At 37.1% G+C, this 13,680-nt stretch overlaps 1 protein-coding gene across 1 annotated transcript in view; it reads left to right on the top strand.

The window, feature by feature from the left end:
* LOC150078417 (coiled-coil domain-containing protein 125-like) overlaps positions 1 to 13,680 on the top strand; it is a 253,546-nt gene that overhangs the window by 59,033 nt on the left and 180,833 nt on the right. The window contains exon 4 of the mRNA XM_090385396.1: positions 5,909 to 6,066. Within this exon, the coding sequence (XP_090241522.1) occupies positions 5,909 to 6,066 (158 nt within the window). The remainder of the gene's footprint in view (positions 1 to 5,908; positions 6,067 to 13,680) is intronic.

Here is a 13,680-nt window from a genome sequence, read left to right as displayed (position 1 = left end):
ACTGTGTTATTTGTCACTTAAATGAACCGAATTATGAAAAAAACACAGTCGGCATTTGGGAAATAAAAGTCATAGTCTGTCTATCTCTTAGGTTTCATGTTAAATGAAACCTGAGACAGACAGACTGTCTCTTAATGCCACAGCGGGAATGTTAAGAAATGTTACAAGTAATCTACATATTGGCAATATTGTAGATTTTGTTTCTTTTTAATTTCAAATATAATGTTGAAGTTTTATAGTTGCATTATTTTTAAGTCTGAAAACCTTTTCTTCCCTATTTTTTCCTTCCTTCTTTTGTAGGCCCTAAAACTGTTGTAGGCCCTAGGCACAGTGCCTAATGGGAAATCTGGCCCTGAAACCACATCTTTTTATTCTAGTGCTTTGCTATGCTCACCAGACAACTTGCTTGTCTTTGGACCTCTCAAGAAGCTTAATGTATACCTCTAGATGCAGTATCACCAGTTCCTAATTTATGTTTATGGAAATAGCCCTTACTTGCAGATTCTGCCTGCAGTTTTCTTCATCCTCCTTGAGATTTTTGAAAATAATCTTAGCCTTCCGCTTTATTAAAATGGAATTCACATCAACTCCCTTCACTTACTGATCAGAAACCTAAATCATTTTCTCTAGTTTTCAATATTTAATTCTATCAGGCCATGGCCAATTTTGAAACATCTTTATACAGTATTATATTTTTGTTTATCATTTGTAATTAATACCGCAAGTGGTTTTCTCTGTTTATATTGAATGTTGACTGCTCTCTGCCAGCCTGTGTAAATTATGCAGTGATTGAGTGAATGTTTGTGAATAGTACAAAAAAAAAAATAATAATAATAAATAAAAATAATCTGGCTGAATGATGATGAATGCAAGATGACAAATGTATGTGAGAGAGTTGTCCTATGTCCTACTATTCAATCTGCCCCTAAATAAGGAAAAAAAGAAAAAGAAAAAAAAGGAGTGTGTACTTGTGTGTATGTATGTGTGACAGGTGTATAGTGAGCCAAATATGTAGAGTGTGTATGTGTTTTGACAGGCTCTCAAATTAGACTATAGTAGGAGCAACCTATTAGGAGCCTCTGCTATGCTGATGTCATGCCTCTCCCTGTGTTAACTGCTGACACTGGCTCTGGCTGGTGTGGGATCTTATACAGAGAGCCACTGTGCACCCACAGTGCAGTTTACCCCCCCCCCCAATAGGGCACCCTGGCCCTATGACTTTGTCCCCAACCAATCCCACATCCCTTTCCCACCCAAATGTTTCACCTAGTGGACTACCACCACAAAACCTTTACTGTTCCTGACTGTCCTCCTCTGTGTGGAGGATGGGCTCCTTCCACAAGGGTGTTCTTCTGTTCCCCCTAACTTCCTATTTTTAGGTGGACAGTCTTCCTATCCACCTTCCTTACCTTCATCTCTTCCCTCCTACCTTCACTCTCCTCCTACCTTCACTCTCCTCCCACCCTGGCAAGCTCAGGTGCAGACCAAGGTTTGCTCCTGCCAGAAACTATATCTATCTCCTGCTATACTCAGCTGCTTCCTCGAGGCAAAGGACAGGCAATCTGGGAATATTGCTAGGGGCTCCATGGCCAAACACCAGAGGAACAACATACCAACACAACCAGCACTACACTATTACAACATCAATACTTACACTACCTCTGGCATTTAGAGTTTGAACTGAGAAGAATACTATGTGGTTTTAGGGGAGACTCCTAGTGCTGCTTGATCTAAGGCATCCACTGATATACCTTCATTCTTAAATATATCAAATATTGCTACAGATAGTACTTTAACTTTTTCAAACTCTGCTATCACTTTGTTACTTCCTTCAGCCTTTAATAACAAGACTACACCTACCCTTTATCTAAGGTTTTAGAAGAAAAGTAATGCCAAAAGTGAAAGTCCCAGTTTTTCAGATTTGGAGGCAGCATTATTTGTGATGTGCTTATGCCAAGAGAGAGAGAGATTAAAAGTCAGAGTAATCCTTAATAGAGATATGTGATCTTGTTTAGAGATTTGAGTGTCATTGAGGATAAGCATAAGGGTAATACACTCCTCTTTGCAAGATATGAGGAAGGTCTAAGGTTTTGAAAGATTGAAATTAGCTAAGTTATCTTTGCTTGCATTGAAGAATTACCTGGAGATCGGTATTTAAGGAATTGGTGGTGGATAAGTGAATATTTGAAGTTGAAGCTGTTCATGCAGGGCAAACTTTCTCAAACTGGAAGGTGGAATGCAATGTGCTAACATCAGAAAAACTATGGATAGGATTTCAGGTCAGTGTAAGATGGTCATTAATATACAAAAGGAAAAGAGTGGGAGAAAGAACTGAACCCTGGGGAATGCCAGCATTAGTGTAGAAGTTAAAAGACCGAGAGCTATCTACAACAACTGCAGTGAGTGGTCAGAGAGACAACTGGATACCCAATTGCAAAAAACAATCCATAAGGTGAAGCTTGTGTAAAATACCTTTGTGCAACAGTATCAAAAGCCTTCCTAAGATCCAAGTATCTTCTTCTTCCTCTTCGCCTTTTCCCACATTATATGGGGTCGGCATTCAATGTTCCCAATTCACACTTTACATCCTCTTCTTCTCCTCTAGTTGGATTAACTTCTTCCTAAGATCCGAGTATATGATATCAAAATTATTCTTTGCATTCAGTTCCTTTGTGACCACATCATAGTATCCAATCAAATTAGTCAGACAAGACTTCCCCTTAACAAACCCATGCTGTGTCCGAACTATAACTGAAGTCTCGTCTAGATGATCCTGCAGTGCTTCTTTAACCCGTGCCTCTATTAATTTCCCCCGAACAAAAGTTAAACTAACAGGTCTGTAATTACTTGTGTCACCCTTTGATCCTCCTTTGTGAATTGGGGTCACCTTTGCATATCTCTAGTCAAAGGAAGCTCTCATAATTATGGCTAAGGGTTTGCTTACTTCCTTTGCTGCCTCCTTTAATATAACTGGATAGATCCTATCAACTCCAGCTGCCTTTCTTATGTTTATTTTCAACAATTTCTGCTCCACTTTGCTCTCAGTTATTACAAAATCATTTAGCTCACTGCCAGAGTTTAATGCACCTCTGGCATTCCCCTCCCTGATTAACTCCTCATGTATAAATGTTGATGCAAAATACTCATTCAGTTTGTTAGCTATCTGAGCAGGATCATCAACAGTTGTACCATCGATAGCAAGTAGACCAATATGATTCATCCCCCTTCCTTCTAGAATTTACATAAGTAAAGAACTCTTTGCTGTTTTTCTTTGCATCCTTTGCCAAATATTTCTCATAATCTGCTTTTGCCTGCCTAACCTGATTTATAACTTGATTACAGACCAGCTTATATCTACCATAGGCTTCTGTGTCATCTGTTAATTTATATATATCATATGCATTTTTCTTCTTTGCCACATGTCTCATTAGTTCATCTGATATCCATTTAGGCCCAAACTTTGAACAATATTTCTTAGTTTTTATGAAAAGCCTAGTAGCTTCCAAGATTCTTTGAATGCTTCCCATCTAGAATTTGCTGTTGGTCATATCATCAGTTGGTCCCACTGTATAGAATTTAAAAACTGTCTCAGACCACCTTAGTCGCCTTTACAAAAGCAAAAACCCTTCCCGTTACCCCTGATGTTAGTTACCTCTTTTAGTAAATCTCACATCAGCACACTGTGATCACTGCCACTTAGTGGTTCCTTTATCTGCAGATTCTTAATGCATGAAGAATCACTACTCATAATCAGATCAAGATTATTACTCCTCTGGTTGCCACCCGAACATGCTGCTCTAGAAAACAATCAGCCAATAAATCCACAAAAAGACTTGCTAGTGTGTGAGCGACCAACCCACAAGTTCCAGTCAGTATCTTTGGAATTAAAATCCGCATCATAAGACAATCTGATTTACTGGCCCACTTTATTTATCTGTACAGTTGTTCATTATACTCATGAGAATCATTAGGCCTGTAACACACTCCTACTCTCAACTTTGCTTTTCCAGTGTTGATGTCACACCAAACCGACTCAACACTGCACTGTCCACCCATGTCAACTGGCTGCACTTCCTTATTTTTTATGTTTCTTAACTAATCGTATCACCGCTCCTCCCCTTCTATCCTGTCCATCCTTTCTTTACACATTTTACTCCTCAAATTCCAATTCTGCATTCTTTATATCTGTGTGACACCATGTCTCTGATATCTCAACAATATCTGCCTGTGATGTTTTGACCAACACCTCAAATTCATCAGATTTATTTACTAAACTCCTAGTATTGGTGTACACGCAAGTATACAGCCCATGTATTTACTTGTTCCGCATTGACTCCCAGCACTCTCTGAAATCCCCCGCACCTTGTTTTCCAGGCTGATGCCCATTCCAATAGAAGCAGTGCATCACTTTCACCTCTGCCAGTGGCTGCTGTTAATCTATTAGTCTGTGTATCCCACAAGCTAGCAGTTTTCTGACCCATCTAACGCTGCCTCGATAGCATCAACAAATATTCTTGCATCCCTTCTTTTTAAGTGTATTCCATCCCTATAGAAGCAATCTCTCTTGTTAACAGTATTCTAGTATTGCACTAGTATTCAAGTATTTCAGTTAGTATGGCACTACTTTTCACAGATAACTTTAGCAGTATTACAACTTTAAAAAACTGATTTTGTATTCTGTATGGCCGCTCACATCGAACAACTTCTTTGTCTATGTTTTACTTCCAAGACCACTTGCTGGTTAATGAGAAACCAGTTAGTTCTGAAACAGGCTGTTATAGCAATCTTATCTTTTAAACAAATTGCCAGCTATCCTTTTGGAGAGGCTTGTTGGAAAGTAGTGCAATACCCGGGCAACTTTTTGCATAGGCTAGTTTGTTCTTCTGTAAGAATTAAGACTATTGCATTATCAATGCAGTTTGAATCGTGCCATTCACAAAACCAGATTAATGTTCAAGATAGTCCTTCAGTTATAAAGAAATATCACTCTTTTTTTGCATGAATTCTTAAAGACAAATGCAATGATATAAGGAAGCAATTCGGCACTCATATCATTGATATTAGTGCCGGATTGCTTTCTTAATGCCAGATTATAAAATGTTGATTGATTTTTTTGTAAAATTGGATTTCAAAGCATTCCACATTAAAAGTGCTGGATTTTACCGGGTTTACTGTATAACAAAATTGGTTATCAAGACTACTGATAAATTAAAACCTTTACAGTGTGTATTAAGTTAATAAATAAAAGGATTACTTCACTTCATACAGTTAACATAATTTATTAAATTTAAAACCTATGCAATTACACTTAGATACTTAAACAAAACCATATGTCTCAGTTTCTTCCTTGAGATCTTCAACTGTGCTGAGAAAAAGAAAGAAGCTTAAAAACATTTAACTCATAAATCTACAGTCCTTTTTTGTTACAGCTTTACCAATTCTTTATCTCTTTAATTCTGATAACATTTTGTTAACTTAATTACTGTGATATTTTCTAATGTTATAGATGTAATACTTCATAAAATTTTGTGTAATATTTTGCAAGTGCAATTCTTACTGTGATAATGGTTGCTACAAGATTTTTGTTATAAGGACTGTAGTCTCTAAAGGGTAGGTATATAAAATATATTTTATTTATTTTTTTAGCTTGTAAATAATTAGTTTATATCAAGTTATAATTGTAATATTTTTTAGGTTTCATTATTTTTCTTACCACAGTTAGTTCTTAAGGAAGGAGCAAATGGGCAATTTTGTTAAGTATTGAATTGTTTAGATTTCAAATTTAATAAATTTTGTTAATTACATAAAGTGAAAAATTCCTGTTTTTTTTTAGCATACCTTTGTAATTCAGTTATGTCCTTCAATTCTCATATCAGTAGTCTATAAATTTTTTCTATTTTTAATTTAGCTCAGTAAAACAAGAGAAGAAAAGAAAAAGATTGAACAGCATAGTAAGAAGAAGTCTACTGAATTTGAAAAAGAAATTAATGGCCTTCAGTTTGAGCTGCAGTGTACTGAAACTCATTTAAGTGAGAGTCAAGAGGCATGGTTAGAAAAGTTCACCAGGTATCTGTGTAACTCATTCGCTATTAGAATGGTATTTATTTCAATAAATTATATGAGTTCAGTTTATGATACAGCATATAAATTCTAACAAAAAAATGTGCTTTTATATGTAACAAAAAATATAAAATGTAATAAAATAGGACATGTACATGAATCTTTTGTTGTAGAGAAGTATAGTTTGTGACCATAGTATATCTTCCAGAGCAAAAATAGATGACATTGTATAGCAAATATCACATTTAAAGGCAGAGAAAGTGTTATTCTTGTACTCGTTGGCACTAATGATATTAAGAGTAGAGATCTGAAGGCTGATTAACAATTACAGGGCAGTGTTGAGAAAAAGTTGTGAATTAGGATTAAATTTGAAAGTGTCTGCACTTCTGCCTAGACACAATAGGAAGGCGTACACGTTGACAGAATTGTCAATCAGGGCTGATGAGGGAGAATTTTTCTCAACTTGATCTGTATTTGTTAACAGGAGAGAGTTTTTAAAGGCATAGGATACACTTAAATAGAATGGGTGCATCAGCAAGAATACTTGCTGATGCTATCAAGGCAGTGTTTGGTGGGTTGGAAAACTGCTAGTGGAACATTGGAGCAAAGTGTCGAGGATTTAAAGACCTGCTATGGATCATTGTGGAACAAGTAAATACACAGGCTGTTTAAGGGTAGCTAAGAGTAGGAACAAGTGCATGTATGCTTGTATATACATTAATGCAAGAACATTGTAAATAAATTTGAAGTACTTATTAAGTCATCAGATGCAGACATTGTAGAGATATCGGAGATATGATGTCATTCAGACATAACCGATGCTGCATTTGAATATGGGGATTACAATTTATATGGAAAGGTAAACAGGAGGGGCGGAGGGATTATGCTCCGGGAGTAAGAAGCATATTAAATCTAAGGCAGTGCATCCAGCCTACACCGGTGACCAGTGCAATACAGTAATACCCCGAAGTTACGCGATAGGTGGGTCTGACGAAAATCGCTTAAGTCGAATTCGCGTAAGTCGGGGTACAACTTTGCATATAAATACATATAAATTTTGTTTAATTGGGACCAAGGACTAACAAAAACACTAGTTTAGAAGAAAAATATTAATAAAATTGCAGTTCTTTATACATATTAATACAAAATATGTATTAAAAAAAATAAATGACTTACGTAAAAAAGTTATTTCGATGTCGATGGCTTCATAAAATCTAACAAATTCGTCTGACGACACAGAGACTTCTTTTTTTCATGCAGAATTTCTTCGTAGCAAGCTAATAATTTTTTTATTCCTTGCTTTGTAGCTATAACGCATTCTTCGTTGTAGTCTATGTTTTCTAAAATTTTTAAGCCCTTTTCAATTGAGCTAAGACCTTCTGTCAAGTTTGCAATTGTCATGTGCTTTTCACGGTTGCCTCATTTAGGCCTGTAGCACGTGCAATATCACATGGTCTTTCATTTCGCTCAAAGCGTTTCACAATTTCATATTTTTTCTCTATCGACAGAGGCGGACTGGCCATAAGCCTTACCGGGGAAACCCCGGTGGACCTGTGTGATTTTGGCCATAAACCATAGTATGAGGCCACTATAAATTTTCCCGGGTAAGAATTTTTGACCCAGTCCGCCTCTGTTTATTGACAATTGCTTTTCATTTTCTCTCTGAATCTGCAGTGTCTTCACCAGTATGCTTCCTTTTCACACCTTTTAAGTATTTTACTCATTTTTAGGGAATAAAGCACAATTACAAAACGAGGAGGCACGCTTGATACGCATAAACAAAGCTGCACGCATGTAGCAACTGAATAAACAACACCATAAAGGCAGAGATACACTATTAACACTTCACATTTCTAGGGGTTACTACCATAAAACAATAAAAATCCAGTTGCGTTTCTGCTAGTGGAATCTGTTTTAAACTGGTAGTAAACTCCATCTAATTGCATACCGATAGCTGGAATTGTGTTGGTTTTTACGTTATTATGGTGAAATGTGTTTCCCCTAAAACAAATACATTTTCAGAATCTTCTCTTCATTCCTATCGTGTTGCGTTCGGTTGGGGTGATTCTGCGTTCGACTGCCATTTCTTGTAAACACAAAGGCGAATCGTGCATAAGCCAATTCGGTTCGTGTTATATTATGTATAAGATATCGTTACCATATTTATAAATAGTGTATGATCGAATTCGTGTAGTGTAAACACGTGTTATACGAGGACTGACTGTATACGGCTCGACCGACGCGATCCATTTCTCTCGTGAAAACGATGTAATTTCTGACAAACGTTGAGCACGAATTCGAATGCATGTAATATTGGAATACAAATTCTTGTATATGTGTGCAGCTCATGCGCAGTAAAGTTGAATTTTGTTCATCTTTCGCTCTCACTCTCCACCGTCGCACCATATATCGATAACATACGAAAAACGACCTTGAAGATAGTGGGCAGCAGTGTTGCCAAACGAAAAAATCAAGAACCGCGTAACTCAGAGTTCGCGTAAGTCGGGGTATTACTGTATTGAATCAGTTTGGTATGAGATAAGCACTGGGAAAACAAAAATGAGAGTAGGCGTGTGCTATAGGCCTAATGACAGTGATGAGTATACCAAACAACTATACGGAGAAATATAGTGGACCAGTAAATCAGAATATTTTATAATGGGAGACATTAACTTTCCAGATGTTGACTGGAATTTATGGGCCAGTCACTCACACACTGTGATATCAGCAAGACTTTTGTTGATTTATTGTATGACTGTTTTCTACAGTAGCATGTTCGAGAGGCAAGAAGAGGAAGCATTACACTTGATCTAGTTATCAGCAATGATTCTACATGTATTAAGAATCTGCAGGTAAAAGACCCAGTGGGTGGCAGTGATCAGTGTAGTAATGTGGAATTTAATTAAAGCCATAACTACTGTCAAGGGTAAAGGGGGAAAAGCTTTTACTTTCGTAAAGGTGATACAGTGGTCTCAGACAGTTTTTAAATTCTATGCAGTGGGACCAACTGGTAATGTTATCAACTGCAAAATCTAAATGGGAAACATTCAGGGAACTAATCATAGAAGTTTTTGTGCCAACTAAGAAATAGTGTTCAAGGCTTAGACCCAAATGGATTCAAATGAACTGATGAGACTTATAGCAGAGAAGAAAAATACATGAAATGCATATAAATAATCAGGTGATACTGAAGCCTATGGCAAATATAAATTAGTCTGTAATCAAGTCACAGAGGAGGCTAGGCATGCTAAGGCAGGTTATGAGACGTCTTTGGCAAAAAATGCAATGAACAGCAGCAAAGACTTCTTATGGTTATATTAACAGTAGAAGGAAGGTTTTGAATCACATTGTGCCACTTGATATCAGTGGGTTAATTGTCGATGACCCCGTTCAGGTTGCTGACAAACTGAATAGGTATTTTACATCTACATTCACACATAAGGAATTCTTTTGGAAGGGGGATGCAAGAAGTTTATCAAACTACTGGGGAAGCTAAATGATTTTTTTATAACTAAAATGAAAGAGGAAGAGAAATTGTTGAAGCTAAAAATAAAAATGCACCAGGGGTAGTGGAATCTATCCTGTTATATTAAGGGAAGCAGCAGAAGAGATAAGCAAACTCTTAGCCATCATAATAATGAGAGCATTCTTGTATTCAGAGAAGGTCCCTTTGGACTGGAGATGTGAAAATGTATCCCCAATTCACAAAGGGGTGATCAAAAGATAATATGAGTAATTACAGATCTGTTAGCTTAATGTCTGTTCTGGCAAAAATAATGCAGTCACTGGTTAAAGAAGTAATGCAGGACCATTTAGATAGGAGTGCAGTTATACTTCAATTACAGCATGTGTTCAGTAAGGGGAGATCTTTTCTGAACAATCTGATTGGATACTATAATGCAGTAACAGAGGAACTGGATGCTAAAAATAATTATGATATCATATACTTTGAGATTTAAAGTAGGCTTTTGATACTTTTTGCACATAAAAAAGACTGCTATATAAACTGGAGCATTATGGCAATAATTGCAAGTTATTGCTATGGATAAAGGGATGGTTGAGTAGGAGAAGACAGGGAGTGTTTATCAATTGGTACTGCTCTTTGTGAGCTAATGTTATTAGTGGGGTCTCCTAGGCTTCATTGCTGTGACCATTGTTGTTTTCAGTATTTATTAATACTGATGAAGGTATATCAGGCTTAATGTCTGAGTTTGCAGATGATACAAAGGTTGGCAAGGTGAGCTACTGAAACAAGATTTAAAAAAATTAAGCCATTGGGCTGAGAAGTGGCAGTTGAATTTTAACACTGGCAAATGTAGGGTACTGCATATTGGTCGTAGTAATCGCAGATTAGCGTACCAACTGTGTATACTACATTCGGTAGTGTAAAATGAAAAAGACTTGTGTAACTGTGCAGTCAGATGTGAAGTTCTCTGAATAGTACAGACATGCTGATGGGACAGCTCATGGGGTTTTTTCAATGATATGCAAAAACTTTGCTAGCATGGATATTGAGGTGGTTATAGCTTTGTACAAGGCCATCATTAGGCTGCATCTTGAGTACTGTATACAGGTCTGGAGATCTGTGTACAGTACTGGTATGGTCTCCATACAATGGCACCATACTCTGGAGACACTTTAGAATGGATGTAGATCTGGAATATGTGCAGAGAAAGGCATCCAGGGAATGAAAGGGTGCTCTTACAAAGAAAGGCTTCAGTTCTGTAAATTGCAGCATTTAGGAGACTAGACATCTGTGGAGAGATCTGAGTGAGGTGTTGATGGCATTCTTCCTCTTGCTGAGACTTCACACACAGGAGGAGGCATAAATTCAAATTGAGGATGGATGATTGCAGGATTAGAGATGTGTGAAAGTTTACTTTCAGCCAGTGGGTAGTTGATGGTTGGAACAAACTTCCATCTGTTGTTGTGGAAGTAGATGGTTTGAATAAATTCAAGGAAAAACTAGATAAATTATTGGAGTAGAGGGACACATGATGTGGGAGGGGTGTTTTTTATGAGGCTTTATAAGCTTTTTTTTTTGGTATCATTTTCCACTAATATATTGGTTATTGATCACAATTACTTAGCAGTCTTTCAACTACAATTCTTCCTCTGATTTCTGGTTGGAAACTCTTGTTTGATTTCAACTCATACCATTCCTTAAAAACTCTTGTTACTGCTTTTTCTAGAAAGCCAGAAATTCAGCTTCTTCTTTAACTTAGGTAAAAACTATGTGGAGGTACTAAAGTCTCAAAACTTTATTAGACAGTTGGACAGATAACTTGAGTAGTCGAGACCCGCTAATTCGAATTAGCGGGTCTCGACTACTCAAGTTGTCTGTCCAACTACTTCTTTAACAACTACTGTCTAACTTCTTTAGGCTTGCTAGATGCTATTACTCCTTTTTTTTGGCATTACCAACACTTTCTCTGCATACCATCTTTTTGTGTTGGAAAACTTGTTTCTTCACTCACAGCTGGTGTACCTATGATTAAAGAAAATGGATTAATCTTACACTCTGGGCGCCTCCGTAGCCAGGTGGGTAGGAGCAGCAGCAGCGCATAGCACACACTTCTTGATTAGACCGGGGTTCGGGCCCGTAACCACCAAATATGGAGGATGTGGAAAGGTCAGGGAATGACCACTGCATATCCCCGGAGCAATATGGTCTTAGTTGCTAATGCTCCTAAAAACCAAATAACAACAACAATCTTACACTCTAATTTCTGGGTATACAGACACTGGAGAAAAAATTAGAAATTTTTTATCCAGTGTCTGTATGCCTAGTTATATTGAAGAACTGGTAAAGGAATGCTGACCATGAAGCTTAATTATGAAGTTATTTATTAGTTTCAGGAGCTTTTAATCAGATGGGGAAAGTGCCATTGTATGAATAATAAAAACTGTGGTTCTATGAATGGGTTAGGAAACTGCAGATGGTTCGTGGTGGTTATAATTAAGAATGCTATACAGGGTCTAGATACAATGATATTTTCAAGGGAACTCAGCATGTAAAGAGAACCCTTGTGTAACTAGTCTGATAAACTGTTATTTTATTTTCTGTTTATGTCCCATCTGTAGGTATTGTGCCATCGTTGAGTTGGATACCGGAAATAACTTTGAAATTGAAAGAGGTTGTTTATGCATGGGTAAAGCACTTCCATCATTTCTACTACCCAGGTAGTATGAATGTATTCTACTACCCATGTATTCATACTACCTGTAGTAGAAATGATGGAAGTGCCATATCCATGCTTAAACAACCTCTTTCATACTCTAAGACATTTAGTCAATAAATATTTTTTGAACTTTGATATTGTTTATTTATGCTTCAGCAAAATATTTGGCTTAGTTTAATATTTGGATTTTGCAATATAAACTAGTACGTACTGGTGTCATATGCAGCTTCTTAGGTGGATTTTGAGATAGTTACATGGCTGGAAGCATATAATCTTAATTAATGGTTACTCCTCAGAACGAGCCAGGATTATAAATGAGGACCCGCTTGGAAAAAGTCTAGGGTTATTCCTGTTTCTGATTTTCTTAAAATCGTGTTGAAGGAGGGATATAGAGTGCAAGTCTTCAACACCTCAATCTGCATTAGTGGACTTTGACTATCCCAGGCAGCCTGCAATTGCTGCCAGGGCCATAGTTGCAGTATTTCGGGCTCTTCACATGGGGGTTATACCCTATGTTATTAACAGTCCCACCATTGTGAAGGTGCAAGCAGAGGGTGTTGCAGAATGGCCAGCTTCAATAAAATTTGGCCACTTGACTCATGCGTCACCTGAATATCAGTTCCATCTACATTTTAGACTCTAACAAGCCCTTGCTTGTCATACATCAGAGAATGTCTGTGACGTCTCAAGAACTAAACAATGGGCAATGACACAATGACTAACTTATGTAGAAATGTACTTTGTTCTATTTTAGTAGAGTATAATGGTTGATACCATCACACTCTACTTCTTTCTTTCACACTTTTTTGTTACCATTCATGATTTGCTTGGTGTGTTATAGCACTTCTTTAAAGTTGATAAAGTCTTGTCTTCATAGTTGATTAAGTCTTGTTATGGGTTACGTTCCTGAGAAATGCCATGAATACAGAAAACACGAATACTGAGATATGACTCCCATAGCAATAAAGGGGTTCCGTTCCAAAGTATGAAATATATAAGAAAAACTAGTCTAAAATTTTGTCTATGTATGTATTATATGTACCTTCATAATATGACTATGTACACAGACAGTACATAGTGAAATGCAAGCATATGGCATCGAAATGAAAATAAGAAACAATTTAATATTAAATGTAATATTAGAAATTTCAAACCAGTGCCTTTGCTAGCCAAAAAACTTATCCTGCCAGTGCTATCGCCAGTTTTGCTAAAGTGTTGATAAAGGAGTTTTGCCTTTTCACGATGGCGCCTCCATAGCCAGGTGGGAAGGAGCAGCAGTGCGTACCACGCTGGGGTTCGAGCCCGTCACCACAAAATACGGAGGATGCGGAAAGGTCAGGAAATGACCATAATTGCATATGGCCTTAATTGCTAATGCTCCTAAAAACCAAATAATAATAACAAATAATAACCTTTTCACGAATGATGAGTGAACTTA

The sequence above is a fragment of the Mastigoproctus giganteus genome, chromosome 11, assembly GCF_048544385.1.
Source record: "Mastigoproctus giganteus isolate SK-2022 chromosome 11, ASM4854438v1, whole genome shotgun sequence".
NCBI lineage: Eukaryota > Metazoa > Arthropoda > Arachnida > Uropygi > Thelyphonidae > Mastigoproctus > Mastigoproctus giganteus.
This window is presented reverse-complemented; position numbering and strand designations above follow the sequence as displayed.